Source organism: Pelobates fuscus, chromosome 3 (assembly GCF_036172605.1).
Source record: "Pelobates fuscus isolate aPelFus1 chromosome 3, aPelFus1.pri, whole genome shotgun sequence".
NCBI classification, from domain to species: domain Eukaryota; kingdom Metazoa; phylum Chordata; class Amphibia; order Anura; family Pelobatidae; genus Pelobates; species Pelobates fuscus.
In genome coordinates this window covers 120,814,509-120,837,420 of record NC_086319.1, presented here as the reverse complement: position 1 = coordinate 120,837,420, position 22,912 = coordinate 120,814,509, and the positions used below count along the sequence as shown (strand labels likewise).

Here is a 22,912-nt window from a genome sequence, read left to right as displayed (position 1 = left end):
CATATGATTAACAGCTTGCTTGTGTGTAGGTGTATAATTTTGCTCATTCTTTCAATCTGCCTCCAGATGTCGTGTAGGTGTGATTTATAGGCCCCCAGGACAAATTGAAGAGTTAGATAATCTACTAGTTGAAGAAATAGCTAAAATGACAATGAAGAGGGAAGTTATCATCATGGGTGACTTTAATCTTCCTGATGTGAATTGGAAAACAAAAATAGCTACTTGTGCCAGGAGCACCCATATTCTAAACTGGGATTCTGGGATTGTCTCTAAAACAAGTCGTTGGGGAGCCAACTCGTAAAGAGGCCATGCTAGATTTAGTGTTAACAAATGGAGATTTGGTATCAGATATTACTGTAGGTGAAAGTTTAGGATCCAGTGATCATCAGTCAGTGTGGTTTAATATAAGAACAGTGACTGAGTCACACCACACAAAAACAAAAGTTTTAGACTTTAGAAAAACAGACTTTTCTAAAATTAGAATATGTGTAAAGGAGTCATTATCAAACTGGAGCAACTTAAATGGAGTCCAAAAGAAATGGGATTATTTGCAAGCTGCACTACTGAAGGCAACAGAAAATTGCATTAGGCTTGTCAGTAAAAGCAAAAAATTCAAGAAACCACTGTGGTACTCCGCAGATGTGGCCAAAATAGTAAAAAACTAAAAGTTAGCATTTAGTAATTATAAAAAAAACCAGAGTGAGGAAGGCAGAATGACCTATAAGATTAGGCAGAAAGAGGCTAAGCAAGTTATAAGAGCTTCCAAATCACACACAAAAGAGACAATAGCACAGTCAGTAAAAAAGGGGGACAAAACTTTTTTTAGATACATAAATGAGAAAAGAAAAGTAAAACAAGGATTAGTTAGATTAAAAATAAAAGAAGGAAGGTATGTAGATGAGGATAAAGGTCCAGCTGACTGCCTCAATTAATATTTTTGTTCGGTATTTACAGCTGAAAATGAAGGGAAGGGACCTCAGTTAAGAAAAAGGATAAATGAGTCATTTATTACACGTGAGTTTACAGAGGAAGAGGTTCTATTTCAACTGTCAAAAGTAAAGACTAATAAGTCAATGGGACCTGATGGAATACACCCAAAGCTATTAAAAGAGCTTAGTGGTGTACTAGCAAAACCATTAACAGATTTATTTAACCAATCATTGTTAACAGGAGTAGTCCCAGAAGATTGGAAATTAGCGAATGTTGTGCCCATTCACAAGAAAGGTAATAGGGAGGAGTCGGGCAACTATAGGCCAGTAAGCCTTACTTCAGTAGTGGGGAAGTGATGGAAACCATGTTAAAGAATAGGATTGTTGAACATCTAAAAACACATGGATTTCAAGACCAGAGACAACATGGGTTTACTTCAGGGAGATCATGCCAAACTAATCTTATTGATTTTTTTGATTGGGTAACTAAAATTATAGATCAGGGTGGTGCAGTAGACATTGCTTACCTAGATTTCAGTAAGGCTTTTGACACTGTTGCACATAGAAGGCTTATCAATAAACTGCAATCTTTGAGTTTGGATTCCAATATTGTTGAATGGATAAGGCAGTGGCTGAGTGACAAGCAACAGAGGGTTGTAGTCAATGGAGTATATTCGAAGCTTGGGCTTGTCACCAGTGGGGTACCTCAGGGATCTGTACTTGGACCCATTCTCTTTAATATTTTTATTAGTGATATTGCAGAAGGTCTTGATGGTAAGGTGTGTCTTTTTGCGGATGATACTAAGATATGTAACAGAGTTGATGTTCCAGGAGGGATAAGCCAAATGGCAAATGATTTAGGTAAACTAGAAAAATGGTCAGAGTTGTGGCAACTGACATTTAATGTGGATAAGTGCAAGATAATGCATCTTGGACGTAAAAACCCAAGGGCAGAGTACAGAATATTTGATAGAGTCCTAACCTCAACTTCTGAGGAAAGGGATTTAGGGGTGATTATTTCTGATGACTTAAAAGTAGGCAGACAATGTAATAGAGCAGCAGGAAATGCTAGCAGAATGCTTGGTTGTATAGGGAGAGGTATTAGCAGTAGAAAAAGGGAAGTGCTCATGCCATTGTACAGAACACTGGTGAGACCTCACTTGGAGTACTGTACACAGTACTGGAGACCATATCTTCAGAAGGATATTGATACCTTAGAGAGAGTTCAAAGAAGGGCTACTAAACTGGTTCATGGATTGCAGGATAAAACTTACCAGAAAAAGTTAAAGGATCTTAACATGTATAGCTTGGAGGAAAGACGAGACAGGGGGGATATGATAGAAACATTTAAATACATAAAGGGAATCAACACAGTAAAGGAGGAGACTATATTTAAAAGATGAAAAACTACCACAACAGGAGGACATAGACTTACATTAGAGGGACAAAGGTTTAAAAATAATATCAGGAAGTATTACTTTACTGAGAGGGTAGTGGATGCATGGAATAGCCTTCCAGCTGAAGTGGTAGAGGTTAACACAGTAAAGGAGTTTAAGCATGCGTGGGATAGGCATAAGGCTATCCTAATTATAAGATAAGGCCAGGGACTAATGAAAGTATTTAGAAAACTGGGCAGACAAGATGGGCTGAATGGTTCTTATCTGCCGTCACATTCTATGTTTCTATTTCATGATAACATTTTGGCTGTAGAATAGTATATTTTTTGAATTTGCATGTTTGTTAACGACTCAAGTTGAAGGCCAGGATTTCAAATGAATTTTTGAACTAGTCCTAGCTGGTAATATGCACTTAGCATTGAAACAGAACAATACCTTTTGCGCAATCAGCTCCGTGGAATCCAGGAAAGCAATGACAGACCCCAGACACACATTCCCCATTGCCATGGCAATTTCGAGGACAATCTTGAACAGAGTCTTTAAAATAAGGAAAACAAAAACATGTGTTAATCTACAATCCAAGGACACCAGAACAACATTGAACTCTGAGTCCCACAGCAAATACACATAATACACATAATAATGATATAGAAGTATTACATTTATAACAAAAGACATCATTCATTTTAAAAGATATCCATTCATTAGTCAACGTATGCCAAAATGCAATTTCCAGTAAAAGAATAAAATGATAAAAAAAAAATAAAAATGTTGCCAGGATAGAATAAAAAAGAAATGTATACTCAGTCACCCTGATAAATAATAAAGTTGGTCGATCCTGATAATATTAAACATTATTCAGCCGGAGTGACAGGGAACTAAAAATCGCAGGTATTTTTAAATCCTCCTTTGACAGGAATTCATATCGGAGAATTAAAGAAAAGATAAATGTTTTTGTTTGTATTAGAATTATCAATATCACTTTTATAGATAGTAAGAGAACATTTGATACTTAGAAACTTAGTCATTTTAATGAATAGGTATTTAATTTCATAAAAATGAAAATGAAAAGTAGGAAGTAATGTACTAATAATAAAAAAATATTCCTTTTTCTTCACACTACTTGTCAAAATTTGATGCACCTAGGGTCTAGGCCTACATGGGTATGCTAAACAAAGAAAGCACCTTGAATTTCAATCATTAGTGTACTACTGTATATATACTATAAATATATCATTTAAAGCAAAAAAGCAGAATTAATTTTGCTATCACAGTAGATATAACAATTTGACCTACATTTTAGAAAACATACTTGGAATTTGAAATAATTGAGTGTATGATAATATTTTAATCAGAAAGCAGCAACAATCGCGAAGGAGAAAGGAAATTATGTTATTGCAACACAAGTGGATTTTATAATGACATATTCCAAGTAGAAACAGGGTTAAGTCAGGACATATCATAATGATAATATAGTGCAGAAACCTAAATTATCTTCCTCATTAGCAGGTTATGCAGTCATAGAGATGCCAAAAACATAACAAGGTAATCTTCATTAATCTTTCTATTTTAAAACTATACAGGAAAAGTACTCTTAGTGGTACTGTTTAATATGATTTCTTAAAAAAAACAAAAAAAACGTAAAAAAAAAAAATTCAAAATAAAAATTATCTATAAATGGGTCTAAGGAAGAGATAGCTAGAGGTAGATGATCAGCTTTTGCAGAAGTCCCTTAATGATTTGCCAGCCGAGCAGAGGCTAAAGAATTCTTCTTTTGGCCACCTCCTAGTCTAGGGTCTAAATTAAATGGACACTGTAGGCACCCAGACCACTTCAGCTAATTGAAATAGTCTGTGTACTGTGACCCTTTTGCACTTAGTGCTGCAATGTAAAACATTGCAGTTCCAGAGAACTGCAATGTTTACATTGCAGCTCTAAGTCTGCCCTCTGTGGGGCTTATGGAATCATAATGGACTTTTGGTCCGTTATCTGATGCTGGACGTCCTCACGGACCTCCAGCATCAGATTTTCCCTATAGGAAAGCATTGAATAATGCTTTGCTACGGGGAGGTCTATTGCGTGTGCGGCCATTGCAGCTCATACTGATTAGGTCTCCCCCGCCGGCTGACGCCAGCGGGGGAGGACCGTAGGTGAAATCTGACCCCGTGTCAAGGGACATTGGTGCTGGATTCAGGTAAGTGGCTAAAGGGGTTTTAACCCCCTCAGCGCCGAGGGAAGGGGGTCACTCCAGGAGCATATGTTGCCAGAAAAACTGTTTTTTTTTCCTGGCACTATGGGATCCATTTAAAGGAGCATTACATTGCCCACATTAAAAAACAAAACAACAAAAAAAAAACCACTTTTTAGTGATTATACTCCCAATGAAAACATGTATGCATGTAATTAAGCATATCTATTGTCTGTGGCATTGGCAATCCCTCCCCTTCTAACCCCGCCCACACTTTATGTGGCTGTCAGATCACAGACATCACTGTCTGATTGTATTGGTGGCTGCAAATAAATTCCAGTATTATTTTAAGTTTGCCCCTGTAAATATGGATTGGATTATAATGCATGCCAAGTTACGCATATGTGCATAGAGAACGTATATACAACTATCGAAATGAATAAATATCTGTACAGTCCTTATCTCTAAACAAAATAAATACTGATCTATATATGAGTTGTGGTCAGGGACAATAAGCTGAGTTATAGTAGTGGTGGAGTAAGTCAGTTGTGGTGTGCTAAAACTGATCTTTGGGTAGGCCTGTAAAAAAAGGGCCTACCAAAATTGAGTGACTTGATAAAGGAAGTAGTGGGTGGGCTGAACAGTAGCGCAGAACTGTTATTCAAGGATTGATAGGTTTTTAATTCCCTCTGCCGCATTCCCCAAAGTGGAACACTCCCAAATAGGTTTAATCACATGGTCTGACCATGCTCCCATCACATTATCCCTGAGGGAACAATTCACGACTTGCGGCCGAGGTAGCTGGCAGCTTAATGACCACTTACTCAATGACCCAAATATAGTCGCGCAAATTGAACAAGATTCCCAACACTACTTTACTGAAAACATGGTGCCGGACTCTACGGCTGACCAAATATGGCTGGCGCATAAGGCGGTAGTTTGGGGATGCTTTATTAAACATGCCAGTTTCGCAAAAAAGAAACGCCCAGAGACATACACCGGCATCCTCAAAGAACTTGCTGACTTAACACATTCCAACAAACACAACCCGATACCCTCTTGCCATGCAAAAATCCGACACCCTCTTGCCATGCAAAAATCCTTCCTCGAAAACGACATTGTTGCTCTGGAAGCTGAAGCATGGTTTCTTTGCTTCGAGCAATAGAGCGGGAGCCAAATTGGCCCACATTTTCATGCTACCTAAGCCGGGGAGAAAACCCCCACCTTATTTAAGAACTTTATGCCCATTTCCCTACTTAATTGTGATGTAAAAATATATGCCAAACTCCTTAGTAATAGATTGACGCACCTCTTGCCTAAGTTGATACACAATGACCAAACGGAGTTCGTGAAGGGTAGGCAGGGATCTGACAACTCCAGGAAGGTGCTGAACATCCTTGCAGGGATGGAAAGGGGAGGGGTTGGGGCCTTTTCTTAGCACTGGATGCGGAAAAGCCTCAGACAGACTGAACTGGGCGTACATGCAGAGAGTGTTAGCTAAATTTAACTTCCCACAGCCAATTATACACAGCCCCTGCGGCCAAGGTGACCTGTGGCAGCTTCTTATCTACCACATTACCTATAACAAATGGGACCCGCCAGGGCTGTCCGATATACCCCCTGCTCTACATTCTCTCCTTAGAACCGCTAGCACAAAAAATTAGGGACCACGCACATATATGAGGCATCCAAATATATGGGAATGACTACTGTCTCACTCTCTTCGCGGATGATATCTTCATAGCACTCTCAAACCCACACCAAGCACTAAATCATATCCTGTCATTATTGAAGAGATTTGGTGAACTATCTCGTTATAAATTAAACCAAGACAAGATGCAGGCACTGCCCATTGGGATGTCAAGGACAGGGCTGGCAGAGTTACGGTAAACACATGCACATTCGACTGGAGATTAACTTCACTCACATACTTAGGAATTAAGATCACACCCTCGATATCAGGCATAGTGAAAAGCAACTATACATCTTTGATCCAGATGTGAAAACAGATGCGATGCGGTGAAAAGTGGCTCACTTGATGTGGTTGGGTAAAATCAACATGTTTCAGATGATGACCCCTGCGCGGATCCTCTATGTTTTTTGCATGTTACCACTCCCGGTCGTTAGTTCACTCCATAAGTCTCTACAGTCAGCGTGCAGTTAATTTATTTGGGGTGGCAAGAGACCGAGACTACCTCTCTCTCTTCTACAAAAAACCCAGACCAATGGGGGAGTTGGTCTCCATAACAAAGGTCTTTACCTTAAAGCTTCTGCTCTTGCAGCAGGGATTGCCATCCACTCACCCCAAGGGCTAATACAATGGGTAGACTTAGAGAGAGTCCAATTTTCAGATAGACCAATAACAAATTACCTGATACACCTCCACAACACTCACAAGACTCTACTCCCCCCTACTAAACTAACCTTGATAGTGTGGGACAATTTCATGTCACGACTGGGATATAAATCCAAATTTTACCCGAAAGCTCAGTTGACTGTGCTTAAAGCTGTAACGGAGTCGGTGGCCCTAGACAGGTGGTTAAAGCTAAGCATCACACAAATTGGCCACCTAATAGAGGGGAACAAGATGCAAACCTTCCCGGATTTGCAGGAGCGGCGGGGCATCCCTAGCCAAGATGCTTTTGTATATTTACAGGTGAGAAGCATGCTGTTCTCACACACTCACTCCCACCTTAGCACAGGTACAGATCCCAAGCTATTATTGCCCCCGATAATACTGCTCAGATGCAGTGTGGCCCTGACTAAACCAAAGGCCCTTTCTCTCTGCTACAGAGCCTGGTTAGATGCAACCTGATAAACCGGAGTCTTGCAAGTCCCACTGGGAAACGGATTGTGGAGTGGAACTCATGAACCCTGTGTAGCTGAGGGCACTCAATGGCCTGTCCAAATGGACAAAATGCTATACACACATAGAGGTGCCCAGGAAGCTTCTTTACAGATGGTACTTGACGCTGCATAAGCTGCACAAAATCTATCCGACTGTTTCCCACAAGTGTTGGAGGTGCATGTCTGAGGAAGGTACTCTACTTCACATTTGGTGAACATGCAGTGGGATCCACCCACTGTGGGTGGACGTTCAAACACTGTTACAGCTGTTTGGGGTGCGAAATTTAAAACTGACAGTTTTCCACATGCCTTCTTTTGGGCCTACTGCAAACTAGCCACACCCATCACCAACTAATAGCACTGGTCATACTAGCCGCTAGAAACTTAATAGCGACACACTGGAAAAAGCCAGGTTGCCCATCACTCACTCAACTTAAGGACAAAGTCCAACAATTCGACATATATGAGAAGATGTCCTTAGACTCTCCTGTTCAGTCTGAGAAATTTTAGGAAACATGGGCGAACTGGGTATTGCTTATGCAACCTAGCGACATATAGGATATGCACCCCTAACCCTTCTCGTTGCCTTCTCCTATCCCCTTCATTCAGGGCACAGGGACACGAGGCAATAAACCCCCCCCCCCCATGCACCTACTCAGCAACTGACCACACACCTTACGTACCCATGTCTCCATGAGCACCATCTAGTGAGTATCTTATTACAATATCACTGCCATGTATTAGTGTATTGTTGTCCTCCTGTCAGGATATCTGTTATATATCTGTTAATTGTTGATTTATCATTACTGTAATGACACCGCAGAACCCAATGATCATTGAATATGTTGTGCTTTAGAATGAGTCCAATCGCAAGCTGCGACTTGCGTCGTTCTTCTCAAGATCCATTGTCTTGCAACTATGTCATGGTTGTTATTTGCTGAATTTTTTTTTTTTAACTCCTTCATAGGAGATTACGTTGCTTCTCCTGAGCTACGTCCTGCAGTGCAGGACACGCTCATGGGTTGAGAGTGTCATCTGTTTACTTTTAGCCCATGAGCTAAGACAAGGTTCTTCAAACTGTGGCCTTCCAGATGTTGCTGATCACAACTCCCATGATTCTCTGGCTATCTATTTTATTCAGAGAACCATGGGAGTTGAAGTTCAGCAAAATCTGGAGGGCTTGGAGTCATAAGCTAAGCCATGCTCCAGTAGGCGAGTATCAACTTTCGAGGGTGCATTTTAAAGGAACACTAAAGCGTTAGGAATACAAATGTGTATTTATAAAGTTCTACTGCCCCTGTCCCTACTAAACTCTAGGTTCTTCCATGTATGCAATATAAAGTTACCACACATGTCCTCCTCCAGGGTTCATTCCAATCCAAAGCTCCTCATAGAGGAGAACTGGGGACCAGTGCTATGCACACATCACATTTCCCCATAGGAAGGCATTGAATCTGTACTGCAGTCACGTGACCTATTTTTACCCGGTTACTGCAGCAAGAAGTGCACCTAGTGGCTGTCAGGGTAACAGCCACCAGAGGTGTGCTAAATACTCCAATGTAAACAGGTCGTTGTGTTTTTATACTGATGTTGATATCTTATTGTAACACTGTGTTGTAGACCAAGAATCACTTGCTTTCAAACAGTTAAATAATAACAGCTAAGTTTTATTATGTTCTGGAGTATTTGTAGCTTCAATTGATTAATCCTACAAATACCAACCAGACTGTAAACACAATGTCTGTATGTGGGAATAATGTCTACATACAGTAACTAGTTAAAACAAATATATGTACAATATAGGCTACTGCAAACAATTACTGTAGTGTACTATACTTTTTGACAATTTGGTATGTTTAAAGCCCTCGCTCCAACAGCAAAGTTTGACCTAAAAGTACATGTAACAGCCACATTGCAAAGATGTTGAGTGACAAAATTGGGCATTGAGACCAGCATTGGAGCTATGAAAAACTAACGATAGTCACTGTAATCATCTTAGAGGGTTTACAGCAAGCTGCAGAGTCTTATTGTGAAAAAACTACAATGTGTATGCGTACGATCTCTTGGATGCTTTGAAGGGTATTTTGGGTACATCCTTCATATAGTGTGCTATACCGTTTATCTATACATTCATGACTGTTTGTTTTGTTATTTTCCTGTTTAGTTTGTATGTATGGCTGCCATGTACACATTAATATTAGTGGAAACTAAATATGCCCAACCATATATGCCATTAAAATTAATTGCATCTAAGATTAATATTAAAGACCTTTGACATGATGTATCTATTTTGTGACTTGTCTTTAGAATGGAAACGAGAGCTGTAGCAGTAGCCAACAAATTTCATTTTTATAAAAGAATTAAAAAAAACATGAATTCAACCAATGAATTCAACTCCTACACACAGCCGAACATAATATATAACAAGGCTTTTAGCCGTACAGATTCTGGCCAAGTTACAAGAAACATGCTACAGACTTAAAAATAAAATGAAAAAAAAAAAAAAACAGCATAACTTGTTTGCAAGAAATGTCACACTATTTTCTCAGGGTGAATTCCATCTAGCTCCTTTACTTTGCTTGAAAGCACAAGAAGGTAGTTTTTCTATATCCAAAGGTGTATTTAGTGTGATCGTAGGTTGACATGTGTCTACGGCTCCTTCTTATTGCAGATCACAGAGTGCAAAGGCTTGCAGCTTTTCTCCATTGCTCTTGATAGGGGAAGGCCTGATAATAGGCATGTGTGCAAGAGTCTCTGAGCCGAATGAAATACTGGTCCTTTATCTTGATATATGTCCAATTACTGTCATTGCCTCATCTAGATGTCTACCTGGCCATTAGACCTATTACCTTTGACTCCACAATTATGTCTTGCCCGAACCATGCAGAATACATTTTGAGCAAACAGCCCTTTCCATTTCTACATATGGAAAGGGAAAAAAAGTGCTAGCTTCATGTGATCTTTTTTTTTTTTTTGTATTCTGTACTCTATGAACGTGGTGTAGATTTTCACATTTTGCTTTTTTTGAAAGATGCTGCATATTGAAAATTATTAATATTCACATGAATCAATACAATTTATGTTAGAAAATGGATGTTTGCACACTGTGCGCTTATATTTGTGATTTATAGTGATAGTAGTGACCACGTAACCTATTGTTAGAGAAAATTCAGCCCGTTCCCACTTATGCCCCAACTCTTCTCAGTATGAAAGAGAGTATTCACTTCTCAGAGCTTTTAATGTTATATTTTCCTATCCTCTATCGTCAACAAATATGTTTTTATGAGGTCTCAAAAACAATAAGTGAAAAAACACCACACCACTGTATTATGAAACTGGGTGCATCCATCTTAGCTCCCTGTCAGTCATTGCTATCGGCCAGACTTCCCCAAACTCCAGCCCCCCAGATGTTGCTGAACTACAACTCCCATGATTCTATGAATTAAATAGATAGGCTGAGACTCATGGGAGTTGTAGTTCAGCAACATCTGGAGGGCCTGCTATAGGCTCTGTCCTTTGCACCTGGCAGTCACCATAGAGAGCAGGGCCGTTGCTAGACTGCAGAAACACCTGGGGCTTAAGCCTATATGAAAACGTATTGGCTACTACACTAACAGAGAGGTAGGGATATTCCTAATAATGTATAGCAGTATAGGACTAAGGCTGCAGGGGCATGATCTATACACAGAAACTGCTTCATGAAGCTTAACCCCTTAAAGACACATGACATGTGTGACATGTCATGATTCCCTTTTATTCCAGAAGTTTGGTCCTTAAGGGGTTAAGTTGCTTTGGTGACTACAGTGTCCCTTTAATAGAATGATGTCACATGCTAAATGAGCATCTAAAACTGAATTTGAAATTACCTTAACCCCTTAACGACCAAACTTCTGGAATAAGAGGGAATCATGACATGTCACACATGTCATGTGTCCTTAAGGGGTTAAACCCCTCTGCACCTCAGCGCAACCAGCCTTTGAACTGTTTTACCGGCTCATGGTGCAGGCAAACGCTCTGGGCCGGCAAGTGGAAGGGGAAGGAGGGAAAGGGGTTAGAGTGAGGGAGGGTAATAACAAAGTAACAGAGGAGATTTGAAGGAGGGAGTACCATATTCAGGGTGGGAGGAAGAAAATGAGGAGAGAGAAGGGGAACCGGAAATAATCCCAAGGAGAGAAAATATAAAGCAGATGTAAATATATAGTAAATGGCTGCGCTAAAATCATCTTTTTAACGTGGAAATAGCATTAACTTACTTATCCAATCAGATATGATGCATATTATATGCAGCATATAAAATAATTATTTTTACTTTTAGATACCATGTATTCATTAACAAAATCGAATAAATATCTTCCTATATTTCCAATATTTTTTTGGTATTTAAGCCTGCATTAGTCTCATTTCATATACACGTATGCCCGTTAAACAATGACAATTAAAAGGATGATGAATATATATTACAAGCATTTCTTTAAAAGTATCCACCCAGAAACCTAAAACAATTTTACAAATCACCACTGCTCTAAACGTGGAATTCTGCACCAGCAATTTTACTGCACATAAGATGTTCACTATAGAATAAGAAGTAATAATCACCCCGCCATTTAGGCAGGTCTGCGTATGGAACATTAATTTTAGATTCAAAGAAAAATGGGAATAATGAGCAGTGAGCAAATTTACTGATGTCTGTGTGTGGCTTGCCATTTTGCATACTGATGGTTGCGTCTACAGTACACATCGCTAATTTATCTTTCATTTACTGAATAGGTTTGTTGCTAAAATTAATTAATAAGCAGGTCTGCATGGCTTTCTTTGGTAATAACATGTTAAATATGGGGCCCTTTAATGGATCAGAATGGCATGCATGCGATCTGCATAGTCTTGTGTTAAACTTTCTTCTGAAGTGGGTAGGAGATTGTTTTATAAGAAAAGCAATAAGGTAAAGTGTGTTTGACTTAGCAAATTAGGAAAAGCGAAGCCTCAGGTTTGTTGACTTTCAATTATTGCCACTTATCAAACCCTGCAAAGCAGACATATGTAAAATAATTACTGAACTGACTGAATCAACCGGAGGCCGCCAGTCTCCTGGGTTCACAAGCTGATACACTGACATCAGTTCTTATGCAAAGGAGTGGGATATAATGGTTTTGTACATATTTTATAACAATTGCTGGTTTAAAATTTGGTTTACACCACTTCTAGAAATCCCAGAAGATCATGCAATAATGCAATAATATTACATATTGAAATATCACATTAGTTTTAATGCTATAAATGCAAGGAAGTTTCCAAAAACCAGTAAAACAGGACTGAAGGGGCCCATGAACATTTATAATTGGATCTCTCATCCGTTGCTCAGCTTCACTAAAGAATGGGGACTGAAACATAGAAACATAGAATGTGATGGCAGATAAGAACCATTCGGCCCATCTAGTCTGCCCAATATTTTGAAATACTTTTAATTAGTCCCTGGTCTAATCTTAAGTCCAGGACAGCCTTAAGCCTATTCCACGCATGCTTAAACTCCTTTACTGTGTTAACCCCTACCACTTCAGCTGGAAGGCTATTCCATGCATCCACTACCCTCTCAGTAAAGTAATACTTCCTGATTTTATTTTTAAACCTTTGACCCTCTAATTTAAGACTATGTCCTCTTGTTGTGGTAGTTTTTCTTCTTTTAAATATAGTCTCCTCCTTTACTGTGTTATATTATATTATAGTTCTACTTTTAAAAAATGTAAGATTTACTTATACCACTCCCTCTGCGGTTCTGCTCTCTTCTCACCCACCGGCTACATCCTCCGTCAGGGTCCATTCCAATGCTTCTCATGGCAAGTTCCACCAGCACATTTAAAATTTCCTATGGGAAAGCATGGAATCATTGCTTTCCTGTGGGGGTTTCCACTTCACGTGACTGAATTTTACTCTGTGTGTGCCACAAATAATATTCACACATTATTTGACAGTAGAATGTTACCTTGCATTTGACAGCTAATTGACACATACAAGTTTAAATAAAATTGTACGTGAACCTGTTTTGTTTTTAGTACTCTGTGTTCTTTAAATTACCCTGATTACCCTGCTTTAAATGTAGACACTTGGTGGCAAAAATTCTTTCCATGCTTGCTATTATTAAATCTTACAGTTATAATGGTGTGGCCATGCTTTTTTCCATTTTAGGTTCAAAAAGTAATATCTTCGCAAATAATACAAATCATGTTTTTTTTGCAATCATGTCTATTATTTCAGAGGGAGATAATATATTGTTGACAGAAACCTAACACATATGTTATCCCCAGCAGATTACAAGAAAATAAATGCATACCTAGGACGACGGTGTTGAAGGATACAATCTCCTTGTCCTTGCCATCATTGTAAAAAGCCAAGTGCCAAAAGCCAACGTCCAAGTACTGGACAAACACAGCTTCGTTTTGCACCAAGGTTTGAATGCTGCGTCGTTCTCTTGGAGACTCTACAACGCTCCACTTCTCTTTTCCATCCAGACGCTCCATAAAGTCATACTGCAAGTAAGAAAACACCTTGTTCATCAGTATCTTTATTGTGCATGCTTAATGAGAAAAATAAATACAACTTGATGGTCTGTAAAATGTTGTTCTTAGACTGACAAATACATAATTTCCCCCAAGACAGCTCATCTCATCTTTTAAAGCAATGACTTTGCTTAGGTGAAATATATGTCAATGAACGGATGGGAAATGTCATGCTTCGCCTACATTGCAGCATTTCTTGTTGTTTAATTTGAGGACAGAGATTTTTAATTTTATTTTTTGAGGGACACATGCTGACCTTGTTTTCAGGAACATACAGTCATGCCCACTCTTAGCTCTAGTACATGTTAAAGTTGTCGAAGAGACACTAGTACCACTACATCTTATTGTCCCTTGGTACCAGCTCAGAGTTCAGTGTTGAATTGATCCCTAATGTACTCCCTGGCTGCCTACAGCCCCACTGGAGGTGGAGTTTCACACTGTCTCAGCCATAATATCTGATATCAGCAATGAAAGGCTCTGATAACCTGAGATCAGTCAGATGAATCTTTCAGCAGCTACTGCTGCCCATCACTACTCATGCTAATGCAGCATTAGGCTGAGCAGCTGAGAGTGTGCAGGTTGCAGGTACCCAAGCGTCTCATTCCATGTTAAACTGTTTGAAAACATTAACATTAAATTGTGAGCCGTAGCCATACTCCTATCCAGGCATCAGGCATCCAGGGTTGCACAAAGCGTAGAAGACCAGCTTTTGCAGAACTACAACTTCCATGGTGCTCTAGTCTTTAGAGACTCATGGCAGATGTAGATCTAGAGATCGGCAATTGGGTACCAATGGAATGCAAGCTAAATATTTTTTTTTTTTTTTACCATAATATAAATATAGGATGAATATACTGGTGCATATTCCATAATTAATGCATATAAAATGTAAACTTCATAGATAACCAATGTAAAGCCAAAATGTCACATTTTAAATTTAGGTTTTTTTTTTTCTTCCAAACCAGCTATTTTAGTGCAAATCTGACCATTTGGAATTACATTTGCAACTATTTGAGTTGTAGTAAATAAGCCTCTGTAGTGATTACTTAAAATAAAGTTGCCTGCAAAGAGAAGCTCTATAACCCGCAATTTCAAGGATGAAGTCGGCATCAAGTGGCCATTTGTGAATGAGTGGATTACAAAAACTCCATTAGAATCCTACTTTGTGGCCTTTCAGCATTAGAAGAAGCTGGGTAATGTGTTGTTAATGATACATTCGCTTCAATGCAATTGAACACAAGTCAAGTCGCTTTGTTAACTTTTACATTTAATAATGAATAAAAACGAAAGAGTTTGATAGAACAAATGCTACCCAAGCAAGGAATCAGCTAAGGTGTACACAGCGCAATGGAAACTCTAGCTGGGCTACGGGAGTGATTTTCAAAGTGTTTTGAAAAGTGTCCTTTATTTCTGGTCCCGAATTTGCTCGCATTTATGAAATTGTACTACAAAAATGAAGGTTTTTTTTTTGATACTTAAAGTTGGTTGTTTTTCCTAAAATATAAATTTTTAGAAAGACTGAAAAAAGAGAAATGAAAAAGAACACTTTTCTGGTGGAACAAGTGGCAGAAAAATTGACAAATCCAGTTATTGAAAAAAACAGTGTACATTCAAAAATGCCAGGTAGGGTGCAAAAGAAGCAATAGATGATAAAAAACCAACATATATAATAGATCGTACAAAATAAACACCAAACAATTTGCAAAAATGTATTTGACATTTTGATAATACATCCCCAGTGGCTTTTTATATTTTTCAGCAAGTCAGCTACCATATATTCATACAGCCATCTTACAATGCCCTTCATCTACGCTATTCCTCTAGACTAGTGGTTCCCAAATCAGCCCTCAAAGCACTCCCACCAGTCCAGGATTTAGGGGTCATCCAATTGTATCTAAAGTGTCAAACAGAATAAAAAACACAACTGGGTAAACCCTAAATCCTGGACTGGTAGGGGTGCCTTGAGGAATGGTTTGTAACCAATGCTTTAGGCATATTTAAAGTATAGTGTTAGAGGAGAAGCAAAAGTAAACTAATGCATAGTCATTTATATGAGAAGAATGTATAGCTCCATTCGTGACATCATAGAGTGAGACCATTTGACACATTAAAGCTATTATTTGCAAAGATCCCTGAAAGTGACAGATCAGATGTGGGTCTAGAGGAATATACATTTTACTTAACTCAAGTTGTCCCTTGACACACACTCACAGGCACACCCATTCTCACTGAAAGACACACACACTTTCACTTACTCACAGACACACACTGACAGCTACACTCACTCACAGTAAGGGGGACAGCCCCAGAACACAAGGCAAGAAAGGCATTTGTCTGGGAGCTTGGGGTGGCATTTTTTGGCGCCCCCCACCCCCCCCCCCCCCCCCGAAAGTGCCGTCCTAGGCAAATGCCTTGTTTACCTTGTGGTAAATACATCCCTGGCTGTCTCTCATGGCTGCCGCCATCTTTGTCTTACCGGTCTTCTTCAGCTTCTGGCACTTCAGTTGCTAAGAGACCCATCAGTGCTGTACTCTAATGCAGGCACACGAGTACAACATTGAGGCTATGAAGTATCTACGAGAGAGCAGGATCTCTAATATATTGAAGCCTGAATCCTAGAGCAATCACTTGTGATGTCTGCTGGGATTGGACAAACGTTGATGGTGGAGCTCTGCCTTTTTTCAATCTAAGGCTTGTCCATAAGACAGAGTAGTCTTATGGTATCTTTGAATTGCATTGGAATTTCATTGAAACTCCAACACAGTCTTGATTAGTATTTCATAAAGTAACTACTTGCACAGTCCTTCCTACAGCAGTGAATAGTGCATCATTACATTGTGAACCTGTACTCACAACAGTTCATTCACTTACCATTCAAATGTATATGTAAGACAGTTGCTTCTTCAAAGATTTCCCATTAAGTTGCCCTACTTGGCAAAATGCCTATGGGCACTCAGATGCACCAGCAGGAGGATGTCCACCCATTTTTAAGGTAAGCAGACTGTCAGAGAAATGTATGCATTTTTTTTCCCAGTTCAGCCATTCACATTAACATAAGCCGTACCTTACTAAGATCAATAACAGGTATCAAAGATCAGAGAGAGACATATTCTCCCTGTCAATATTCCGTAAGTCATAGGGAAGTAAATGACTGTGTGTCCTTAATACTGAAATGTATGAGTCAGCACACTTTTTTACTATTCAGCATTTTTCCTAACAAGGGCACATTAGATGGCATTGTCATTTCCTGCTGTCAAATTACACTCTATCAAACCTTTTACTTACAAAAGTGCAATTCAGGACGATACACTGGGAGCAATTAATTCAATCACTAAATTCTTTTTTTTTGTAAAAACAGATCAAAATCGAAAGTTATCACAAATCTAATTGTGTAATTTTTCAGCTTTATAGTGTGCATGACATACGTAACCATTTTGTTAGCAGCCATTGTTTGTTGCATGTTGTGAGCTGTAGGGATTTAATGTAAAACATAAAAAAACATCACGCTGAAATAATTTCGTTATACCGAGGCACACGTCTAAAGAAAAGTGTCACATTGTACTATGGCCTAATTAATGTTGCCAGCCATTACATTCAATGTGAACGATACGTAAATGAAGCAATACAACCCTGTAAAATGTGGCCATGGTTTACATAAATCCTAAAAGTAATTTCACAACTGAGAGCTTTGTTAAAAGTTTTTGCAGAAGTGCCAAGGAATGAGTCATAAGAAAGTCTTAATTATGCTCTGACTTTAGAATGGTCCCCTTGAAATTATTCGAATTTATAGTGCATTACTACAGTTATATGATTTTATGGTGGAAACTGCTCGACGTAGCTATTCAAGGTCATTTTTTGAATCACTGCCCCCATGAGCTTACAATCTAATGTGGACACCTGGAGCATAACATTCAAACAGAAAAAATATTGAAATAAAAGTTATCTGCTGCTATTCTGTCTGTCAACTGTGTCAGAATACTACTACAAATAAAGGAATAAAAATTCAAAACATGCTAATATGGAAACTCAAAACTGGTAATATGACAAGTATATGTATCATATTTTAAAGCCAATATACACCGGGGAAATACATAATGAATAGTGAATGTAATTAGGTGTGTGGCTAGGTGAATACGATGGAATGAATACTACTATATTTGGGGCTTATGAGAAAGACAGGGTCGTTTCAGGCTACACGCATGCATGCTGTTAACACGTTAGTTGGGTGAGTGACTGTAAAGAGAATCCCCACCCCCTTAGCTAAATGATATTTATCTGGAAAAGTCTCAAAATCTTACAGAATTGCTCCATAGAACAAAGTTAACAAGTCCCATTAGAAATCTTTTTTGCAACTGTTAAGTTGCCCTAAACTCACTTAGATTTACTGTTCAGTAAATAATACCATGACTTAATTTGCTCGTTTTAAAAAATGGCTTTACTAAACTTTTGTTTCTAGAGTAATCCTATACTAGTGTATAATATAATGCTTCAAATGGGAGCCTCCTGCTCTAGTCTGCTGGTTTGTTAAATTCAGGAGTTGTTGTTAACCTTACAGTAATGACAAAGTAATGAAAAAAAGGATCAAGGCCATCCAAGTATCTTCAATTGTATTTATTAGGATAAGTGAGAAACCGCAATTTTTCGACCCCTGAAAGAGTCTTTGTCAAACTTGACAAAGACCCTTTCAGGGGCTGAAATGTTGCAGTGTCTCACTTATCCAAATAAATACAATTAAAGGACCACTATAGTGCCAGGAAAACATACTCTTTTTCCTGGCACTATAGTGCCCTGAGGGTGCCCTCACCCTCAGGGTCCCCCTCCCGCCGGGCTCTAGGGGGAGGAAGGGGTTAAACTTACCTCTGTCTCCAGCGCCGGGCGGGAGGCTCTCCTCCTCCTCTCCGCCTCTTCGGCTGAATGCGCATGCGCGGCAAGAGCCACGCGCGCATTCTGCCAGTCTCATAGGAAAGCATTTACAATGCTTTCCTATGGACGCTAGCGTCTTCTTACTGTGATTTTCACAGTGAGAATCACGCAAGCGCCTCTAGCGGATGTCAATGAGACAGCCACTAGCGGCTGGATTAACTCTAATGTAAACATAGCAGTTTCTCTGAAACTGCTATGTTTATAGAAAAAAGGGTTAATCCTAGCTGGACCTGGCACCCAGACCACTTCATTAAGCTAAGTAACGACAAAGTCATTAAAGTCATTTTATTTGATAAAATGGTCAGAACTACCACAGAGCAAATATTCCCTTTAAGCTTTTTTTGGGGGAGAGTTTTAAAGACTGAAATGGAATACTTAGACCAATTACACAGTATAGTTAGTACTGTTGTTAAGAAAGATGTAGGATGTGTATCAGCACTGTTGTAGATATGCCTCTTGCTTGATTTAAATGAACATTGAATTAAGGAAAGGGTTACTCAAACCAGCATAGCCACTTCAGTGATTTGAAGTGGACATGGTGGCAGGAGTCTGGATATGCAGTGTTTCTGCTTGAAATGTTGTACATCTACAGATATTTGCACTTGTGTGCTGAGCACTAGTTAAATTACATCGCTGGCACAGGTGACTTTTGCAGTCCGGAATTTTGTTTTGGGCTGCCTAGTGGCAATTCTGGGCTTATTTTACATCTGTTGCGCACAGTGAAATGGCCTGGTCACAGTCCTTTCTATTAAAAGTATTTGATTGGACTGCGTAAGGTCCTTGCTGACTTCTGATGGAGGAGGGAGATCAACACCAGGAGCTTTGATCTGCACTGGATTACAGACACATTTTAACACTTTTATTTTATGTTTGTTTTTGGTTGGTGGGTCATTGGCAATGCCCAATATAGCATTGTAATACAAAAAAAAAGGAATACGGACTTAAAGAGCTTGAGTAACGCTTTAAAATGAGTTGACAAAATGTTTAAAATTCTAGCCCCCCAAAAAGCCTTGCCCAGTTGGATATGTTTTCCAACACAGATATTTTTGCCTAAACGTTGCAAGCTATTTGTCAACACACTGCAATTTATTGTTCAATGTCCCTGCGGTAATTTTTCATTCTAAATTTGTAACATAGCCGTGATATATTACTTGGAATATTACATAAGGTGTTAGAGTGGCTGTTGAATTACTTTTTTGAAGTATTCCTTTTTTGTTGTTGTTAAATTGAATTAAATACATAACATTGAATACTGTCTTGTACTTATCATTAAATTAGGTTTTATGAACCTATCTGTACTTTTGTGATGGCAGACAAAATAAATATTAAAAGAGCTCCCTAAACATTTTAATAGTACTCTTTGAAATGTATGACAACGTTATCTGTACAAAAGGCTAAAATGACTCAACTTAAATGAAATTTGCAGAAAGTATCAGAGTTTATGTGAATATAGATGTAGAAAAATGAAGTAATTCCAGACATTTATGTTTTGTCTTTTGGATTTACCCATTAATATATTTCACGTAGCATATTAAAATAAAACACATTTGGTTGTTATATGACTGAAAGAGAGCTTAATCTTAAATTTTACGAGTAAAATTATAAAAAATGATAAATCATTATTACACATGCATGTGCAATGTATTAAAAAAAAATGTGTTTGAGGTCATATCGTATATAAAGGCAGTTTGCATTGGCTGGTATACTATACTGCTGCAAACTAGCAAATTATAAAAAAATTGGTAGGGTTTCAAAACATCAAAACAAATTCTGTCTGTTAAATTCTATAATTGCATTTATTTAAAGGGATTCTGTAGTGTTAAGAATACAAAGTTGTATTCCTAACACTATAGTGCTGACTGATCCCCCCCCCCCTTCCTTGCGCCCCCTCACTCCTGTCCTCTCATGGCCCATAAACTGTTAAAAAACCTCACCAAATTCCAGTGCCAGGGGAGCTCTGCCACCTCCAACATCCTCTGATGGGGTGCATCATGTAAGCTCTTGGTGCTGTAATTATCAGGTGTCCCAATACTTTGGTTCATATAGTCTATCTATCTATCATTCCCAGTAGGTCTGACTCACCTAACTATGACTAGAACTATTTGATATTCAATGGAGGCACTGCTTCAAACGCTACAATTTTTCTAGTTTTCGTAGCTAAGAGAAACTTGGCACTTCATGTACTGGACACCATATAAAGGTGGCTAACTTGTTCACCTGACCTTCACCTAGGTCAGTATCAGAAGGACTATATACTAAAAAACTTAATATGACTATGCTTCAATTATACAATTGTGCCCCAGATCACCTGATACCAGTGCTTTTCTTTAAAGGACTAGATAATGCAAGACTTCAGTTGTCTGTGTGATTACCCGACTGTAACTTTGAAATGATAGTTGTCTATTATTATTTTTCACATTGTCATGCACTTGCAGAAGGCACAGAAGCACAGCATGCCCTATCATATTGCCACAGCAGAGGAGATTGCATTAGTATAGTAAAACTATCAATCATTTCTTCATTCTCAACAAAACAAACTGCCATTCATAAACTAAACAGTTCATTCATTCTACGGAATTGATACAAGGTTAGTGTTTAATCTTTTGTTTTTATCCAATAAATAATATTTCATGCACTTCCATCTGCAGATGTGCATGACGATAACCTCATGTTGCTAGTCGGGAGATAATGTTGGAGTTAAATTTATGATAACAACTATACACTCTTCAAGTTTTTTGATAAAAAAATCTTTTATATTTGTGTAAATGGTAAATGTTTTTTATTAAAGTGCATATTTATTGTTTTAAAGTTAACTTTATATTAAATCCCTATTAACATAGTTTTGATAAAAAAAATATTTATTAGAAAATGCTCGAGTAATATGCAAGCTTTATATTTCAGTATGCAAATCGTGGGTTTAAATTATCTGGTGAGTGCACACGTGATTTTGCAAAGTGATTTTAGGATGTGATGTGAGTGTTTCCATGGCTACATCACCTTTACAGGTCAAATGAAAATCACATGTCACCATTTAGTAAATTGGGTGCAAATCAGGTGATTTGCATCCTAGCATTTCAAACGATTTCAGATGTTTTTTTTAAGGGGAGTTTGACAGTTGATGTATAGTCCCCTTTTAACAAATCTAGCCTTTTGAACGTTTGTAGGATTGCATTTATTAAAATATGAATTGGAAAAAGTTTAAATTAAATTCTATTGGGAAAATATGTCATATTTGAGTCAAATCACTTGGATTTCTTGCAATGCAAATTGCAGTGAGAAATGGATCTCATTACAAGAACGAAAAAAAATCAAATATTTATACTTCTATCACAGTAATATTCGGCACAGTATTCAGCATGTTCAGGAAAAAATATGAATCCAAAGGATCCTAATAAGCTAGAATCACAGGTTTTTATCTTATGAAGAACTTTATTTGAACACTCCAAGCACCATAATTACTGCAGCTTACTGATCATTTTAGCCAATGGTAGACCCCAGGTAAGAAGTTAATCAGTGCACTAACGGTTTGGCTACTTACAACACTCCTGGCAGCATAACCACCAAAATGAGCTTTCGTGGTTATGGTGCTATGGTAATATTAGTTTTAAAAAAACAAAACAAAAAAAAAAACACCTGTGATTTTCACACATGACAGATGTACTGTAGCTGAGCCCAAAAAAAGTTTTAAAAAAAGTATTTCATGACTCAACAATAGCAATCTAATTTTGTTGTGGCTAAAAAAAAGATAATCATAAAGATATTCATAATAATTATTATGGAAAATAACAGAAATATGAAATAAAGAAATATGCAGACTTTTTTGAAGTATTCAACTGAATATAGAAAACCAAACTCTCAAGGTTGAGAATGTCACACATTTCTGGATATTTCTCTGCTGCCTTATATAATTATATAATTATGACATAATGTCCTCCCTAAAATATGATGAACGAAATGTACTATATACATAAGTTGAAATCATGTCACTTATTTTAAAGATTATTTATGAAATAAATTAAGTTTTATGATACAAATAAATTCATCTATGCAATAGAAAATATATTCCCCTACAATAGA

General features: G+C 38.1%; 1 protein-coding gene across 2 annotated transcripts in view; it reads right to left on the bottom strand.

The window, feature by feature from the left end:
• Window positions 1–22,912, bottom strand: part of TENM2 (teneurin transmembrane protein 2) — a 2,177,747-nt gene that overhangs the window by 228,768 nt on the left and 1,926,067 nt on the right. For both annotated transcript variants that reach the window (XM_063447436.1, XM_063447438.1), the window contains 2 exons: window positions 13,687–13,882; window positions 2,762–2,863 (listed from right to left, as the gene is read on the bottom strand). In XM_063447436.1, the coding sequence (XP_063303506.1) occupies window positions 2,762–2,863; window positions 13,687–13,882 (298 nt within the window). The remainder of the gene's footprint in view (window positions 1–2,761; window positions 2,864–13,686; window positions 13,883–22,912) is intronic.